At 39.8% G+C, this 19,958-nt stretch overlaps 2 protein-coding genes across 4 annotated transcripts in view; one reads left to right on the forward strand and one right to left on the reverse strand.

The window, feature by feature from the left end:
* Window positions 1-3,464, forward strand: part of pde8b (phosphodiesterase 8B) — a 53,703-nt gene extending 50,239 nt beyond the window's left edge. For all 3 annotated transcript variants that reach the window (XM_044174045.1, XM_044174044.1, XM_044174046.1), the window contains exon 22: window positions 17-3,464. In XM_044174045.1, coding sequence (XP_044029980.1) covers window positions 17-126 — 110 coding nt within the window. In that variant the 3' untranslated portion in view covers window positions 127-3,464. The remainder of the gene's footprint in view (window positions 1-16) is intronic.
* Window positions 3,340-14,272, reverse strand: wdr41 (WD repeat domain 41). The gene is made up of 13 exons (XM_044174047.1): window positions 13,826-14,272; window positions 12,939-13,054; window positions 12,058-12,106; window positions 11,838-11,966; window positions 11,661-11,723; window positions 9,572-9,683; window positions 9,370-9,432; window positions 9,155-9,259; window positions 8,833-9,017; window positions 8,611-8,732; window positions 7,051-7,136; window positions 4,779-4,912; window positions 3,340-4,690 (listed from the first exon to the last, which is right to left on the reverse strand). The coding sequence occupies exons 1-13, from the start codon at window positions 13,871-13,873 to the stop codon at window positions 4,550-4,552; spliced, it is 1,353 nt and encodes a 450-aa protein (XP_044029982.1). The 5' UTR covers window positions 13,874-14,272; the 3' UTR covers window positions 3,340-4,549.
* Between the last annotated feature and the right edge of the window lie 5,686 nt (window positions 14,273-19,958).

Genomic DNA, 19,958 nt, shown 5'->3' on the forward strand with positions numbered 1-19,958 from the left:
TTCTGTCTCCTCTTAGCCTTCGCCTGCCTGCCTGGTCTCTTGGAACACCTGTCAGAGAATTACAAGTACTGGAAGAGCTTGGACGAGATGAAGTGTAAGAGCCTGCGTCCTCCCCCTCCTTCTTGACCAATTCCTCGTCGCCTCCTCTCATCCATCACTCCGGGCAGGGTAGGACAGCGAATGCAGCCCTGCGGTGGAACAATTAGTCTCTTCAGCTGTGATTCGACAGGAGCTCTGTGGCCTCCCAGACGCCCCCCGGACACGTTCACGGCACGAAGCTGGGTTAATCGGGGGACTCTGAAAGCAGACATCACTGACTGAACACTGAGACGCTGTTTCGATCTCAAATCACAGCCTCTTTTCTTGTTTGGTTCTCGGTGGAGGTGGTGTTCTGCCAGTGGAGAACAGGTTGTCATTTGAGGGCCCCGTCAACTCTCTGTTGCCACTTTATGGCCCTGTTCAGTATTCCTAATAGCACCGCCATAAAACTGTGTGGACCTCATGATTCACCTGACAATCTGTACCATACAGTGTAACACACCAGAAACCTGCACTTTAGCTAATCAAGACACTTTCATTTTTAGCTCCGTCTTGCTAGTTTTGCTTTTCCCAGTTTTTTCTCAGTTTTCTTTAAACAAATCTTTTCATTCTACGTCTGTCTATTGCTGTAAAAGGAATGTGGTGAATAAGGTGGTCACCAAAGCTAGATACACTGACTGAAAATAAGCACCAAGACTGATCTGTTAATGCTTGTCGGTGAATGTGTGTGTACTCAAAAGTCCCTTTTCAAATTGCCAACTTGTGAAGGTGCTCAGCTGGAATTATTCCGATCTGTAATACGGTCTACGGTATGAGACACACACTGACTTTTGTCTGGGACCAAATTCAATTAGCAATCGCTGTTGGCCCTGTACAGAAAGAACTTGTCGGAAAGATTTTAGAAAGAGGAGCTCGGGAGACGGTTAGCCAAGTACCAGGGTTCAATCAGAGAGGGAGAACCAGCCAGCACACGGGTTTTCTAAATGTCCAGCCCCGTATACAGAGGTGACGTCGAGGAAGGGCTGCGTTTGAGATGATTACTGGATTTAAAGATCATGTAGCTACACAACAAGTGGTGAAATATCTCACCCAAAAATCTACTGTTATGGTAACTTCCTCTACATCATCGTCCTTGTGCACTGTGAAAGCAGTCAGTGAAGACAGTGGAGATCTTTGTCAAACATGTATGTCAGAACAAAATGGAGGAACAGAATTGCACTGTATCAGAGCTGTTTAAGTTAGAGGTGATACTTTCATCAAACAATATAAAAATATCAGATGTTACTTACATAGCTTTGTGACACTAACTGTAGACATTTTGCACCCGAATAAGAAGAAATCTGACTTGCGAGTATCTGAACAATGTAAGTATAAGTGTTCTATGTGAAGCTACACTGACTGTTGTATGAGTCTGTTAAGTCCTGTACGGGCCATGCAACGCTATTGTCAAAGTTAGCGAGTAGCTGTGTTGGACCTCACAGCGGCTTGACAGATGTATGAAGGAGCACCAGATCCATGTTTAGAGCCAGCTTGTAAAAACAACAGCTGCAGAGCCAGCGTCTGTCTGCTTCTAACACTAATCAGCTCCGGCTCTCACATGGTTTTCATTAAAGCAAGTTTTACTGTATCTCAGATCCTGCAACTGCTATTCACCTTGCAGTCATTTGGATCTCTTTTGGGAGAAATATAGCTGCACATGATTTTCAAATAATTTGGATTCATAGAAATAGACAAAAAAGGCCATCAGATGATGAGATTTGTATGATGTGTCTGCCCTCTGGTGGCTACATGGTGGTGTTGCAGTGGTGGTACACACATCAGAAAATGGGATTTTAACACATAAAGGTGAAACAGTGTTGCAAAGTTGCTAGGAGCACATTGAACCCTTTGATATTATTTTATAAAATTGAATTAGAAATCAAAATGGTGATTAGTGGTTAAATCTGCAGATATCCATAAACTACCTGAGCTGCTTTGGTGAAATAGTGTAATTTCATTGTTATGTATTACCAGTTCTCGTCCTAAGACTCCATCTGAATCGTGGTCATGAATGAAATAGGAGGACATGTTGCTGTGTGTGTACAGTATGCGTGCACTAATCCAGGAAACGCACATTACAGTATTAACCAAAGGCACAGAGAGCTCTTTACAGGTGCCTTATTCTTTGGTCATCTTTACAGAAACAAAAGTATTTTTTTGTTGAAATAGTTCCTCCTATCCTCTCAAAGAAAGAATTTGAAGAAAAGCCATACATGTTTTAGATAGTTTTTAAAAAAAAATATGACTTTGGGTATGTTGTTTATGGTCTGAGTTAACTTGGTGAGTCAGTGTTAATAGTTCTGTCACAATGGTCCTGACATTTTATCCTTTCTGTTTTGTACAACTACGCAGTTTTTAAAAGACAGAAACTGAATCAGGTGATGTTGAATCAGATGTGAATTCCACTATTGGTTTGTCAGTTATCGTTTCAGTTCACTTTTAAGAGACAGAGCTGGTCACATCCATGTTCAATGTATTTATAATGATATGTAGTCCTTTTATTGATGACCAAGGTCTTAATGAACGCCTTAATCTTATCACATCTCAGTGTTTAGGTCTGCTACTGTTGCAATACACTGTAAACTTCCTAACGTACCTGCTGTTCTTGTAAATACTCACCCAATATATAATTTTTTTGCTTTGCATTTTACATAATTTGCTTGTGTAACTTTTGTTTTGGCTGTTTTATGTTGCAGGGGTGATTTCCAAAATCTATAAAACAAGATTTCAATTTTTTTTTACAGTGACTTGAAATGTGGCTCCACCTCTGAATGTTTCAAGACTGCTCTCACTGATCATGGGAAGATATTTTTGCTAGTCGATAATGAAAGATTTCTATTCAAAAGGACAATTTAAATATTTCAGATTTACATGTCAGACAAACATGCCTTTTTCTGTGAGCAGCAATGACTGGAACGTGATATCAATTAGATCAGATGACAGCCGCGCTTTGAGTCTACTGAGGCAGAACCAGATTGTATAAGTGCTTGTTATGTAATGATAAGCCTTCATCGCTTAGTGATTTCTATTCCCGCTCTCTTTCATCTCTGACACTGATGGCCGTGGCTGCGGACAACGTGCCAATCCTGTGTTGTTTTGTATAATTTATAAACAATAATTAGTAACTGATAATGCTATATTCAGTGCAAATTATTTTTCAAAGAAACAAAAATCATCATTATTGGCCATGAGAACTGTAATGTGTGTTTTGAAAGATTTTGATGCCTCATGCATAGTGAAAAAAAGCTTTCCACCAGTCAGTTAAAATGTTTGTTTGAACACTTTAATTTAGTTTGCTCTCTGGATTATGATGTCTTATTTTGATGTTCTCTGTCAAACACAGAAATGTATTGTGAGAGACAATTAAAGCATTCTTTAAATATGAAGTTGTTACATGAATGGCAGCAATACATTTATAGGAATAGTTTGATATTTTGGGAAATACACTTGGTCGCTGGAGTTACATCAGAAGATTGATACCACTCTCATATCTGTCCAGTAAATATAAGGCTACAGCCAGGAGAGGAGTTAGCATTATTTAAAGAGTGGAAGCTGGGGGAAACAGCGGCTCTAACCGACTCTATCCGAAGGTAAAACAAGCTGCCTACCAGCACCTGTAAAGCTCACTAATTAATGTTTAATGTGAACAAAAACCGAAGCATAACAACTACTCAGCTAAGTTGGGGTTTTACAGGGGGTATGTGCAGGTCGTAACATATTTAATTAGTAAACTTTAGAGGTGCTGGTAGGCAGATTGTATTTACCTTCGGCCCGAGCCAGGCTAGCTGTTTTCAGTCTTTGTGCAAAGTTAAGCTACCAGGCTGCTGGCTGTAGCTTCATATTCAGCAGACAGATATGAGAGTGGTATAGCTCTTCTCATCTAGCTCTCGCCAAGAATGCAAATAAGCATAAAAGTTTAACTACTCCTTTAAATTAGTACACCAATGCAAATGGTGATCAGAGTCTGATTGGGCAGATGTTATGAAGAGCAAATCTGCAGAATGATCACAACAGGGTTTTTGCAGACTGGGTGGTGAAAAAAGAACAAACATCCAAATCTCTACAAAGAGAACTGTGAAACAGGCTTATACACCAAATATGAAGCGGCACCGAAATGAGGACTGAGGCAGGTGCTTAGACAACAAAGTACCTGCTAATCCCTGACAGGCTTCCAGCATAAGACCCATAACAGGGAATGTCCCATACAAGATGTCTGACTTCACATCAGCATCACAGCACTAAAACACTCCAGGCTGGAAATAAAAATATTGCAAATTGTTTGTTTCGGAGATGAGGTATTTACTGATTGTTTTTAAAATGAAAGTTAAATACTGGTTTTCAGTCAAAAGGCAAACAACAACATTATCATTAAATGCAAAATCATTACAGTAAATTCAAATGATTTCTAAGCAACGACATCAACCTACGTCACATCTTTCCTTTTTTAAGGCAGCGATTCAGGGGTTAAAAGTCAGAGTCCTCCATTCTCCTCCAGTTTTTGGAAAAGTGCCAGGCTTCGAAGGTGGGACTGCCTTTCTCCGTTCTTCCACAGAATCAGCAGGTGGTCTGCCGAGCATGTGACCAAACCGTTCTCCCTAAAGCTCACAAACATCTGACATAAGAGCAAAAGAGATTATTAAAGCACTATTATGACACCGTTTTGAGGTAGAACATACGTTTGTACATCATAAAACCACCACCTGGACTGCCCCTGAGTGTCCAATCAGATCACCCGTCAACTCAAGTGTCCTGATGTTTGGGACGTCTATGACCTTCTTTGACGGAGGACCAGTCTGTTTGTTTGACCGGCCAAAAGTCCACATTCCAAAGAACCCTGGTTTGATTGACAGAGAGGGAAGACTCATATTTAGAATAATGGATTAAAGAAGACATAACCAAAACAAATGATGTGATGCACACTTGTTACCTACACTTTGGCTGCTGGTTGGTACTGTATGAACAAAATGTTTTCTGTATATTCAGATGTAGATGGAGAAGCCAGGTAACAGCAGTTGCATCATTAGAGGAGATAATCAACCAGAATGTCTGACGGTGAAACTACTTTTACAGTTGATGGATTGAGCCTCTGAATTTAAAGCTGCTCCAATCAATATTTTTATACTAACAATGGATCAAATGGCAATATTTACTTTCTGTGTTTACTTTCAATTGGAGGCAAGTGTTTGAAATGACTCATGTAAAAATCATGTTTATAGCTGTAGGAGGCTCGTGCAGCTTGCCCTGATATACATTGTTTTGTATGAGTCCTTGTTTACCTGAATCTCTACAACGGAGGTGGTGACGGCAAAATTAGCATGACCCACAGAGTCACGGTGGCAACATTTATGGGAAAAACACAGGTTGAAATGTACCCAAATGTTTCTTTAAACCTGCAATTACTGATTTTCTTTGGCCACTTGGGGGCAGCGGAAACAAGTTGTGAACACAACACCTTTTAAGTTGATGTGTCGAACTTGTTAGCAAACAGTTGCCTATTTACGCATCCAGCACTTACAAAGAAACATCATGATCATTCATTTGGATTCATGTTTGCATCACTTGATGGATGTAAGTCCAATATTCTCTCTCTTTTAGCTCTGTTTTTGGTCTCCACCAACTCCTGAGGGAAATATCTGGCTCTTCAGGTGCTAAATGCTTCACTATGTTCACCAGCTAGTCTCTAACTGTGTCTGTCTGCTGTTTGCTGCTGAGCACGTTGTGTACAGTGGCTTTTTAGAGCTTTTTCACTGAGAACAGCTGCCTGCTGCAGCTGAAAACAACACTATGAGTGTGGTGAGAGTGAACCAAAACACTAAAGTTACGGACCAGACAGATAAACAACGAGCTGAAACTCATTATAAAGCTCCGTAAAGCAGAGGGGAGCAGCAGATTCAGCTGATAATCTCTGTAGGTTCATCACTACAATTGACCCCTTTCACACTGTCACATTGTTTTTACATTGTCATTTCATACATCGTTAAAAATATTTAAAGAAAATATCAATTATAGCCACTTTAAGCTTCCCCTCTGTGTCTGAGTCTGTTTGTTCATCTTCTGCTTTTTTAGTGGCACTCATGGTGCTGGGCAGGTAGTGTAGTTTTTTTAGCTTTACACTGAAAAACAGATGCCTGCTGCTGCTGGAAATGAAGCTGATGAGACTGAACCAAAACAGTAAAGTTGTGGGTCTAATAACCAGAGCAATGAGCTAAAAGGCACAAAACGCTCCATTGACCTGAGGAGAACTCCAAAGTTGAGTGATAATTCTCTCTCGGTTTTTCATTTTTAGTGACCCCCTTCACATTTCATTGCCCCGAATCCTCCCCGAGTCCTCGTTTCCCCAAATCTGTACAACAGAGCCAGGTTGAAAAATACCAAAAGTTTCCTTTAAAGACCACAGCAAGTGATTGATTTCTGGTTTCCTGGAGACATAAAACAAGCAATAGACAAATAATTGGCATTTGGTGATGATTAGCAAGTGATGTAGTGTGCACTCTCCAGCCAAGATCTATTCAGAATCACCACAGCTCTACACTGACTGCAGACAGCTAGACCATCAAAGACAGCTCGACCACACAGACTCACACTGAACTTTAGACCACCCCACTTAAAGTAGAAAAAGCCTCTCTGAGTGTTGGTACAGTACACTTTCCTTTGATATACACAATACCACATCTGGACTGCATTACTGCACCTACTAACACCCACACATCAAGACACTCAACTATACACACAAAGGTTGAGTGCTGGCAATTTTCCTCAGTCTTTGAACTTTCTGATTCATATTTATGTATGTGATCTATCGCTGGGGATGCAAGTTTTCTTAAGATGGCAAATCCACAGGAGGAAATGCGACGATGGCCTACTTCTTGATATGTCTGCATGTTTGCACAGAGTATGTGAAGTACTTACCATCCTATCAGCACTGTGACATTTAAGATCAGACCTGAAATTGTATGTTTGTGTATGAGTCACCTGCAGAGGCTGGTTCAGCAGGTAAAGGCAGGTCTTGGATCTCCCACATCCTCACACTGCCATCTTCAGAGCAAGACATCATCTCGCTGAAACAGAGATGATGTCACACCAACAGTTTAGTCTAACAGCTGCTTTAAACACAAGCAGTTCTACTGTGTGTACATTGAGTGTATTGAATACACGTCTAGGAACAGGATATGACCAGGACACAGATATACACTTTATTGTTCCCAATCTCTTGTTTTTTGCAGGACACTTTATATTTGTATTGTCTGTTGTTGATATCTGGAATGAGCCAAAGATGAGAAATTACATTAAAAATAAGGATTATAATACAACACAGAATAATGGTGTGATAATAGTGATCTTGATGTTCCTGAGGAAGAAATTAATTTTGTGTTTCCTTGGCACATATACAGTGACCTTAAGAGTCCGCTATTTGAGAATATTCAGTTAAAATACAAAGAATCCTGATTTGTTTTGGTTGTCTGAAGGCATTATGTTGAGCTGGCTTTTAACGTGAAAACTTTTTGGAGGGATTTATTTTTAAAAAAGCATGCCGGCTAAGACAGAGAACTCTGTATCCTTCATAATAGGACACTTCTGTTACATAAATAAAATCTTATGAATGAATGTGTGTTATGTTATGATTTTCCATCTCGTTAAGCCTAGACAAGTTGGGCACCATTTGGTGCAAGACACTTAAATAAACCAATCAATCAGGCAATGTTTCTTATGTTAGCTGTTTTCTTTTGTAAATAAAAAGAGTTTGATAATTGATATTTTGCATGGATGCATCTGTTGATTTTCATTTTTAAATATATCACAATTCAAATCAAATACACAAAATCCTTCTTTCCCAAATTTTGGCTAACAAAAAAAAGACATCACATCAATTTTTGACAGGTGCACCAAAGATCCAGACAGCATAATCGAATTACTAAAACTACTCAGCTCTTTTTAGAAACCTGGGGGAACAACCTGGGGGTCGGGACCCGACAAGGGTCGCAAGATAAATCTGAGGGGTTGTGAGATGATTAACAGAAGAGGAAAGGAGAAAAAAAACATATGTATGCTACACAAACTTATGCTTTTTTTTAGACTTTCCTATAAAGTTTGTTTTTTGTTTTTGTAAATTACTGAATAATTTTACATATTTGAAACTAACATATAAATATAAATATTCTAATAAAAGGGGGGGAAAAAAATCAGTCTTTGGTTGAACTGGTTATGCAACCGAGGACAAGGGGTCGCAAGTACAGATTGTTTTGTTTAAAGGCAAAAAGGTTGGGAACCACTGTCATTCTTTACAACATATAGCGTATATCTCCAGAGCCAAGTGTGGCCACAGGTTTTACAATGCATACGTGGAGAGACTTCTTCTTGTGCGTGCTCTCAAAGTAGATCATTCATAAAAAGCAATCAGTGCCAAATACAATATTTATACAAAGAGAAAACTAATTATCATTTTAAATGAATCATACTGCAGCCCTGATTTTCTGTAACACTTTGGAGAGGTGAGAGACAAGATATTTTGAGAATATGTCTTGATATATTTACTTGTCAGATAACATCATGGTGTGTAAGACATTAGAGTCATGGGCAACCTTCCTGTAGGCCACCACTGTCTTGGTCAGAACGCTGTACACGTACAGACCGCTGCCCACAGCTGCAAGGATGTGCTACAAAACACACAAACAACCTTTTTTTATGGATCACGATAACCAAAAACAACATTTCATGAAACACAACAGGTGCATGCACTCATCCTTTCTTCCTCACCTTTCCATTGGTGGTCAGATGCTGAATGGACATCTCACTGGGTTTGGGAGCGGCCAGTCGTATCTCAGCCTGAGTGCAGGCTTGTGACTCCTCCCACAGGATGTGCTCATAGGCCAGGATGTTCCAATCGATCGCATCCCATAAGATCAACTCTCCCGCATGTGAACCGCTGGCAAAGAGCCCGTCTGAGGAAGACATGGGATATATCTGACATGTGTACATATGAGCCAAAGGGTACGACCTGCAATTTCTCAATATCTCAAAAACTGAATGCAGCCACTTTGATTTTCAAAGATGATTCAGAGTATCCTGACAGACTGACCATTGACGTTGATAAGAGCCCGAATCTGGTCCTGGTGGTCGGACAGACAGCGGACCTCAGCCATTGACAGAGAGGAATTAGTAGAGACTGTCAGCCTGTAGATCACTGCAAAGAAGACAAAATAATGGTCAATGTTCTTTAAAGCCATGTCATTTTTACTTATTTGCGCATAACATATACTGTAATTATTGAACACGTCAAAATCTGTCTCTTACCTATCTCTTTATCCATAGCAGCTGCTATGCAGTTCTTGGGCAGCTCTATTAAAGCAGTTATTCCTGCAAAATGCCAAAATACAGTGACAACATTAATCAGTTTGTGTGCAAACTGCAGCGTTAGGGATGCGTACCGTGGGTGCAACAATCAACACATGGTAGGTTTATTGTGACAGTTATTTTTCCTTTTGTTTCTCCTCACCAGTGTCGCTGTGGTTCTGTCTGTGACACTGCAGCTGAAAGTCTTTGTTCCACACACACAGTTCTTCCCCGCCGGAGACCCACACACACAGCCGCTCCAGCACCAGCAAACACTGAGAGAGACACACAGCGGGACCAGCACATAAAATAGATATGCTATTTTTAATTTGGACATACACACACACAAGAAAATAAATCACATATAATTAACCTATAGATGCTGCAATTAACCTTAATCTATGATCAAGAGGAGGCAATGAGCATTTTTATCTTAAATCATAATTAGCAGATCAACCTTTAGTGTCACTCATTTTAATTAGTATGTTACATATCTTGCTAACACAACTTTATTGCCCAGAGTTGGATGACATGATTGGAATATCCAAGAAAATCTAATGTGAGGGACGAAGACGTACTGTATATGTTCTTTATATTAGTATGTATGGAGCACTGAGAACAGTTCTGCAGCTATAACTGTTTCCTTCAAAACTACTTTCAATTTTTCATCTTTTTCAATTCTTAACAATACAAATATTTGCTTATAATGCATTTCAGACATGTTCTTGTCAGGGAATAATAAATAACACAGAAACCAGGTGTAACTGCTCAAAGCAGAAGTGTACAAAATAGCAATAAGAAAAGGTAACTTGGATTATGTACTAATTACCAATTACATAAATAGCAATTTTCTAAAGTCACTGTGGAAATAGAGCACCATCATAGCTGATGATATTTAAAGGCTACTGAGATGAAACTCGATAACATCATAACATTTTGAGGCCCTTCAACTACATATATTTGTGTAATATAAATTAAAACATGTTTTTTTAAGTGTCATAAGAAAATCAACTGTTTTGTGTGCCTAACTGAAATGCAGGAAACCACACACAACTGTCACAAACCGGCGCTGTGCCAATCAGGTTTTGGAGCGCACACATTGGTCATGCTGTTGAAAATCCTCCTGGAACCACATTCTCACAAGCACTATAGTGATGGCTTTCAGTCATGTGTGACTTTTACTGCTTTATTCAGACATGATGGGACCATTAGGGGGAGAGCCACAATGCTCGTGCAATATTTGGCATCTGGTGCGAGAGAGGGAGTGATGTCGCTGCTGAGAACAGCGGTGAGTTGGAAAGCAATCATCTCAGATCTCTCACAGAACTGATAGATATCAGCGCAGCAATTAACGATTATTTTCATTATCGATTAATCTGCCAACTATTTTTTCCGATTTATCGTAATCACTTGGTCAATGAAATGTCAATCACAACTTCACAGAGCCCAAGGTGCCGTCTTCAAATGTCTTGTTTTGTCTGACCAAAAGTCCAAAATCCAAAAAGGTAATCAGTTTACTAATATATATGACAAAACGAAGCAGCAAATCCTCACATTTGAGAAGCTGGAAGCTGAGAATGTGAAGCATTTTTTCACAGTTTTTGAAATGACTGAAACAACTAACTGATCGTCAAAATAGCTGCAGATTATTTTTCTGTCAATCAACTTATTGTTAGTGACAGGACGTTGAATTGGGGTTCATTCCTATTTGGGAACAAGCTGTATGTTTGATTTATATTCCAAGTTTCATCACTGCAGTTGGCACGAATGAAAATCATAAATACAGTGAGGGAGTGCTGGTCTGATTATTGTGGTTCTACGAGGGTTTTTTTTTTAAATCATTAAAATCATTTGTATTGACTGATGTGCCAGGAGAAGATCCTCCTCAACCACTTGAAATTGTCTCATTCACACTGGGTCTTTCATTTGTGCACAATGTAATAATTTAGTGAGACATTCATTACATTGCTCTTAATAAGGTGAAATAAGACGTGCATTTAATTTCCCTCTGTTCACGTGTTACCTCGTGCTGCTTTAGCCTCTATGTTAATCTGACGGCATTCAATTCAGACTGTGTTGGACGTTTTATGGAAATGTTTCTGGGTCCAAACTAGTAAGATTAGCGGCATGACTTAAACGTAAACTACGTAAAAGTGACTCAGGCGCTTATTCAGACATGAGACCCACATGCAAAATTGCCATCACATTTACGTAACAAGGTTCTGAATGTCTGAAAGGGGCTTATCAATTACCTTTACAGAAGACTGAAGATCTGAAATGGTCTGAACCCTGTTGCCTGTATCAGGGTCCCACAACTGACAAATAAGATTAAGGAAAGTTTGAATTACAAACACAACAATTACATATGAATGATTTTAGTGTGTGTATAAGTGTAGGGGTGTTTGCTCTGTCTTTTGGTATGAGGATACACTGAGACTGCGGTCTGAGGAGGCAGTGATGAGCGAGGTGTGCGATGTGAGTCCATTATTACAGGTAAAGGTGGTTATGGCTGTTATTTGCTGGGAATGGCCCCTCAGCTCCTGCAGCCTCTCCCCGGTCTAACAGTCAGAAAATAAAAAAAGAAATTAGTGCCACTGTGTTGTGTACAATTTCACAATGCACTGAAATAATCAACTTGCAATGTATTACCTCAACATTCCACACCAAAACAAGGCCATCATCCCCTGCTGAGGCGCATCTGGAAAACATAAGATGAAAGGTATGAGTTGCTTCTTGCAAGTACACTCATACGTGACAAAAATACTTCAGTGGGAGGTCTCATCTTTTGCGAGTTCATGAAGTGTAGTCAAACACGCCAAGTTAATCTCTATCTGTGTGAGGAATTATTTCCCGTAGGTCCATCTCCACCCGGGAAATCTTAAAAAAACATCTGTTCTGGGGGCTTTCCACCTTCGCTTGCCCTCTGACCCTCAACCATCCACACTACCTGTTCCCAAAATCAACAGACAGGATGAGCGGATAAAAAAGAGAGATAAAATGAGAAGAGAGGAACTGTCCAGGATACATTTTCGGACTTCAAAAGCAATCTGGAGAGAATTTTCTGGCCTTTGCCCCAGACCGTGGACCTGTGTGCAGAGAGGACGAGACCCAGAGGAGGGGGTTATTACTAGAGGAGACCAGGCGTGAAGCAACCCCCACTACCTGACACACACACACACACACTTACTTCAGTTATAAATCCCTATCTGACCACTTATGCAGACCCATTCTACCATGCCAGTGTGCAGCATACTTCCACAAAGCAGCGCAGAGAGGAGAGCAGGTGCACAACCTTTATATGTGTACGTGCATGTGTGTATGGACAGCATTAAAAGGCTTTTGTTATACTGTACTGTGCACACACAATCACATAGTGGTGATGATTGGGCTCTTGTCATGCTCTGTAAGTTTGCTGTAGGTGAGGATCTCCTGTCAATCACAGAGGGATAGAGGCCAGCCAAGGGTAGAGAGGAGAGAGGTTAGAAAGAGAGGAAAAAAGGGAGGGGAGGAGAGGGTTGTGGTCTGCTTACCTGAAGTCATCAATCTGCACCAGAAATCGAACAATGTCAAAATGTCCTTTCAGCACCTGCAGCTCAGTGAAGCAGTTTTTGGGCTGTTCCTCTCCAATGCACAACACGGGGCTTTTCTGCAGACATAAGAGGGAAAGTAGTGAGACAAACAGGCTGTGGTACAGAGGCAGACCGTGGTGGAAAGTACATTTACTCAAGTATTTTATATTTTTAAGGGACTTTATTTAAGTATTTCAATTTTCTAAGTAAAAGTAGCTATACCACAAATACTCTGTTACTAGTAAAAGTCCTGCATTGCAAATCTCACTTGAGTCATAAGTCATAAGTATTATCAGCAAAATGTACTTTAAGTATCAAAGTAAAAGTACTCGCTATGCAACATGTAAGCAGCATTTTAATATTGTAGCCTGCTGCCGCTGAGCTAATTTTACTCATTTTATATACTCTTGAGTGGTGTAATTCACTGTATAACAATGCTTTGTATTTTATATGCTATTATAGGTTTTTAAAATCTCCATCTGCAAAATAACTACAGCTGTCAGATAAATATAGTGGAGGAGAAAGTGCAATATTTCCCTCTGACATGTAGTGGAGTTTAAATATAAATTTGCATAAAATGAAAATACTCAAGTAAAGTACAAGTACCTCTGAATTGCACAGTAGTCGAGTAAATGTACTTTGTTACTTCCCACCACTGGACCACAATCTTACAAAAAAATGTGCAAGTACATGAATCTTGGAGATTAGAAAGGTATGTCAACAATGTTACCTTAAATCAAATAGGGATAAATTATGGAATAATGACATTGCTCAAACTTTGTATAGTAACGTTACAGCTGACACATAAAAATATTAGCTTTACCGAGGTAGCTACAGTTTCATCTTACCTCCACTGAACCCTGAGAGTCTCGACCACCAAGAATCCACCGAAGCATGACTTCGTTTATTAGCGATTAACGTTATCTGAAGGACCAGAATGAAGCCACTTTACATGTGTCTCTAAATATGAGCCAAAAACATCGCTTAACGTGTACGTTAGCATAACAAACAAGCTAACGTTACAGGCGCGTGCATTTTATTTTCCCAGTCATTAGCGTAAACAGAGAAACCCGAAACGCTTCCGCTTGGTGGAAATATCGTCCTATTTATCGCCTTGGTGAGAATATTTTGAGGTGTAACGCTTCGTGTTGTTGACCGGATAATTTCACCAAAGCGGACAAATGTAACGTTATAAATATAGAAGTGTGTAAGCTAGCTACATGATATTAAAAGTGCATTTCAGTCACGACCACAACAAACCATTCATGTGACTCAAACTACGGAAGCTTTGGTTGGACACGATTAATTCAATCCGATAGGTATTTGGGAAGTGAGTGCAACAAACTGCTGTACCAAACATTTTGTTTTAATGGTGGTCCTGTGCAGGTTTTAGAGAACTAATCAACATTTATTTGTGTGGTATTTTATTTATTTATTATTATTACATTGTATTATACATTACTATACTTATCAACCTGTAAATCCACTTTTGTACTTACACTTATTTTAGCTTTTATACTTTATATCCACTTTGTACTTAATTTATCTTAGCTGTATTATAGTGTATTATATTTTGATTTGCTTAGTACTTCTATTCCTGTGTGCCCTGACGTGACAGTGAGCAGCTGTAACGAAAGAGTTTCCCCTCAGGGATCAATAAGGTATTTCTGATTCTGATTCTGATTTAGCGTGTTTTCCTGAAATGTCCCCTCCAGACTTGTTTTAAAACAAAAATAATCTGCTTTGAATAATATTTTGAGTTTTTCCAGTCCAATTACCTTGTCAAAAATTCTTGAAATTACATCTACTCCTTCTCTCTCATTGAAAGATCCAGAATATATATAAATATTCAAACAGTATTGCCAGTTCTGACTGACAAAAAGTAGCCCAGTCAGAGCCTACAACCTGCCCAATTGTCATAGAAAGTAGCCTAATTTTTTATGTCCCCAGGACACACCTCTGGTCTTCTGCTTCATCACTTTAACGTTACATTAAAAGTTAAAAGTCTTCACTTACATGAACAGTCTTTTATCACAGAGCGAGAATAATAATTTGAAAAAGGAAAAAAAAAGTTTCAACCTAATAAAATGAAATGACATTTGGTTTTGATGAATATAAATTATCTGTCATTTTGTGTCAAGCCAAACCTATTGAACTCAGTGCACTGTCGATCTCAACGGTGGAGAGAATAAGCCGCTTTATTGAAATATATAGCCAAAAGTTGGGGGAAACTAACCAAATGGTACAAAAAGTAACCCAAATTATCACAACCCGCCCACAAGTCCATTCTCTGGCTGTGTGCACTGGATGTTTCCACACCACACTTGTATAAGTTGCATATTGGACTGCGATTGGCTTCCAAACTAGTTGTGAATGTTTGCAAAATCCTACTCGTACATACACAGATTGAAGGTGAGCGCATGAGAAACTTTCCCCCTTCAGCCGATGAATATGAAAACAGCCTTCTAGTGTCAAACTCTGCACATAAATGATTCTGCACAGTGAAGCTCAAACATAACCAATAGTTACAATAACCAAAACACATTTTTTAGTGGAGGGGAAATTTAATGTAACAGACTGAGCACTGTGAATCCTGTGTTTAAATGGGTGTCATTCTCCTTTATACTACTAGATGGCAGTGTGTAACAATCCCATGAGATCAGAGGAATGTTCAAACCTCTATTAACCAGGGAAAACCAAGCAGTTTTACCAAGTGTTTCACCCTGCATTTATCTAAATTATGACTAAAATCAAATCAAATAATTTGCTTGATTCTCTTGTATGATTTCACTTCTCTCTGCCTGCAGTTTGTCTCACTTCCCCTCATTTCCCTCCTCCTTCCCATGACTTCTGCATTCATGTTGACCTGCTCTCCCTCCATATCCTCTTCCTCCATTCTACATTCTCCTCCTCTCTGTGTCTCCCCTGTTAACACACAGATACACACATACCAGACACACACACACACACACACAGTCACACATCACCCTAGCTGTGTCTACCCCTGCTCCCCCGATTGAGACGACACGCAGTGTAGGGCCTGTGACCTTCATGGTGGCTCAGATCTGCGGCTGGCACTGATTTCTGATTTAGTGTCGATCCGCCACGCTTGTCAGGGGCTGCGAGGTGCTTTCCATGCGGTAATAGAAAAGCTCAAGGGCAGCTAGAGAAAGGAGGAGGGTTAGGGAGAGGGATTGGTTGAGGTGGAGTGAATGGGGTTTAGATTTGGGGATGGGTGATGCTCTGTTTGTTTAACTATGTGTCAGATGTCTGAATGAATGGGTCAAATATGTAGACTATAGATAAGTGTTCTGAGTCAGTATATAATTAATTCAAAGGATGTGAAGGAATGTGATCCAAGTACAAGACTACAGCAGCTTTGTGCATATGCTGTATGGACACAGTGGTGCTTTGAGCTAAATGCTAATGTTAACATGCTCATAATGAGATGGCTAACATGCTGATGTTTAGCAGGTGCCATGTTCACCATCTTAGTTTAGCGTGTAAGCATGCTAACATTAGCTAATTAGCATTAAACACAAAGAGCAGCTGAGGCTGATTAGTTTTGCAGGTATTTGGTCACAAACCAAAGTATTGGACAAATGAAAATTTTGACCTGATGATGGGCTAGATGAAAGGCCAGGGGATCATCAAAGTCATTAGGATTCATGCTGAGAGTTTCATGGCAATCTATCCAATAGTTGTTGAGATACTCATATCTAAAGGGTCGTGAACAGTGTCTTGTAATTAATAACATCAAGTCTGTTTTTTTTACAAAATTGAAACAGGTATCAAGGATCTCGGCTGGTTACAAACACACTAACATTGCTATCCCTAGAGCCACGCCGTTAGCATGGCTGAAAAGGACATAGGAAATGCAATAAAGCTACGATGGTGCCAAGAAATGAGGTGGGAAAGTGAAATTTTCAAAAACACATTATAGGGTGAAGAACAGGAAGAGTTTATAAAAACCAGGGGAGAACAGAAAGGGAGGTAAGGCAAAGATTCAGGAGTTCACCAGGAAGAAATGGGAGAAAACAGTAAGTGGTTCCTGAGAGCAGTGGTTTCGGTCTGGTGTAGACGAGGTGTCAAATATGACCAATGGTAGGAATCAGCTAAGAGGTGAAGAAATGATGCGATGGCCACCAAAACACTCACAGCACTAAAGACCAGAGTCAGAGCCAAGAAAAAAGTCTGCCTGCTCCCTCTTCCTCCGCTGTAATGCCTGATCTCATCCCCCTATCTCCACCCTGTAAGGAAAACAAATGGTTATGATGATGGAAAAGGAATTAAGCTGTAATTTAACAATGGGCCAACAACAGTATTCAATAACAGGCTCCCTCTCTCGCTGTTCGGAGGGGTCTTGTAGGAGAGAGAGTCTCATTCTTGACCAACACACTTCACTGTCCCTCTTCATCAGGTTTTCACTGTGTTCTGCTTTAACCGTGGCCTCTGCCTCACATGGGATCTGCACTCAGGCCTGAACACGCAGGGTAGCACCTTCAGCAATCCACTGCTATATATATATATACAGCTGATATACAGGATTTGTCTATAATTCCTGTTTCTTTACAAAAATATGACTTACCCTTCAGTTGTTTTATGTTAACAATACCAATATACTCAATATTTTCATACTTCCCTATCCTGTCTGAGGTACTCTGCCCGAATACGTTTCTTTTTTTCTAAGTCTAAAAAGAAATTCTTAAAGGAGCTGGGCACGGTATTTTTTAGCAAACATTAACATTATCCAAACTGGAGTAGTATATTAGTTGGGGACTATGTTCAGCCGTGGATTAATACACATTTGGTGTATTAGTGAGTATTTCTGGTAGCAGATGGTGTATGTAAGGTTGAATCAAAATAAACTACAGTGCCTGTGTTCATCTTGGTGAAGGGACATGTCACCCAGTGCAAAAGTGTAGCAGTTTCCAGTCACCTTCCTAGCGAGATTCCAATGTAACAGATGGACAAAAATCTGTGCAAAAATGCATTCAAAAGTTCAGCGTAAGCTATGAAACCTCAGCAGTCTGAGTCACACAAATTACCTGGGTATTTTCCACAGTTACAGTCTTTTCAGTACATAATTCCCTCATTATGTTCCTTGCAGCAAGGAAACACATTCTGGGAGGGAAAAACAGTCCAAAGGTCTCAGTTCGCTTCAAACGAACAAGCTCATATTATGTGTCATCTGACTACGTCAAAAGCCCAATACCTGTTCAGAATGGCCACACTTGAAGGTGGGGCAACAAATCTACCGTCATAGAGCGGGGTGAGATGTAATAATCGTTCAAATGGGGATAATGGCACACACTTTCAGACAGTCTCCCCTCAAAGGGATTCATAGTGTCGCACTCGGTTGTTCAAATGCAAGAAGTAGTTGTATAAAGAGGAAAAAAGCTTATGAGAGGAATTCAATTCTCACCTTCGCACACCTGGCCTGAGGTGGGCTCGCTTTTTGGATTGTTGGTTGGCCCCCTCCTTCCTGATCCTGATGTTGGAAAGGGGGGTTTCAGAGCTGTGATGACAAGTACTTTGTTTCAAGCATACTCAGACCTACTTAAAAAAAATCTGAACCTATCTTTTAAAGGGCCAGTCCCCCAAATGACCAGAATAAATCTGTCACTTCCCGCCTCTACTTGTATTTAGCCATGCAATTAGAATTTACAGATATGTTTTATTTGCATGTTTTGAAACATCTGTCTCTGAGAAGTTTCCCTCCATCCTGATAAAATGGAGGTGGATTGATTTATCTGTCTTTTGTCTTTCTTTCTTTATTAGTCGTTGTGCCAGTTTTTCTAATCCACAGACCTCACTGTCAACAGTTTTCATAATGACTATTTCTTTAGTGGAAAGTAGTTCCAATGAAAACTGTCCACAGAAAAAGTGGTTTTGTTTTGGTGTTTGTTTTTTTTAACTGATCCTTTAAACTCGTATAGTGACACTAATGCCATAAGAGCTAATTAACTCAAAGTGGATGTGGATCTGATTAGAATATATATGGCACATAATCCAGAGGATCATGGTCTAAAGCTGACCAGGGGAGATGCCTGAGTGTATTCAAGCTTGTCACTTTGATTTGTCACATGAGTATGACTGTAATTGCTGTGTTTCAGTCATCATAGGTTAATTATCAGCTTTGACCTATTACATACACACATACAGACACCCGCACACTTTAGACATGAGGATGGAAGGATTGTTTTTGTACAAATCCAAAAAGTTAGAAGACATACAGCACAGTAATGTAAATCTGCCAATTCTCTTTTAGTCTGTATTGTCTTCCTCTGATTATAACTGTCTGTCTCTCACTACTCCTCCCCCCGCCCCCTCCCTCCCTCATTTGATGACCCACTAATGTTCTGTTCATTTTCTCTTATGAATAGATAATGGGCAAAAATCAAATCTCTTCATTTGCATGTAATACAATTAAGACCTTTTCAAACAATGACAAATGGAGGGAGCAGCGAGATGTCAGTCAGCCCCGTCAGTAAGAAAGCAAAGACAGCATCGGCGAACCCCTCCATTTTAACGAAAATTAATAAAACCTTCAAATGGAATTTCTCTCTGCCATCTGGCATAACAATCACCATGACACTCCTAGACTCTGCCTGTCAAATAAAATTAAAGTTCTCATGAATTTGGATTCATAACGTGGATGTGAAGCCACCAACATACCTCTACCCCCAAAACCCAAAGGATTACATTTTTCTTCTATCAGTAATGATGGGATGTGTGGCCCAAACTGATTACAGAGATCAATTTCTATTTTTCTCACTGGTTGATTTAAGTACAGACATTGGAAACGTACACTTTGGAAAACATGTTCAGCCCAGGTGTTGAAAGTATTGGTTACTTCTGGCTTTATTCACAATAATATCATGTTAGTGTTACAACTAATAACAATCAATCAATCAAACTTTATTTCTATAGCACCTTCCAACAACCGAAACTGAACCAAAGTGCTGTACAACATTAAAA

This window comes from Siniperca chuatsi, linkage group LG18 (genome assembly GCF_020085105.1).
Source record: "Siniperca chuatsi isolate FFG_IHB_CAS linkage group LG18, ASM2008510v1, whole genome shotgun sequence".
Taxonomy (NCBI): Eukaryota; Metazoa; Chordata; class Actinopteri; order Centrarchiformes; family Sinipercidae; genus Siniperca; species Siniperca chuatsi.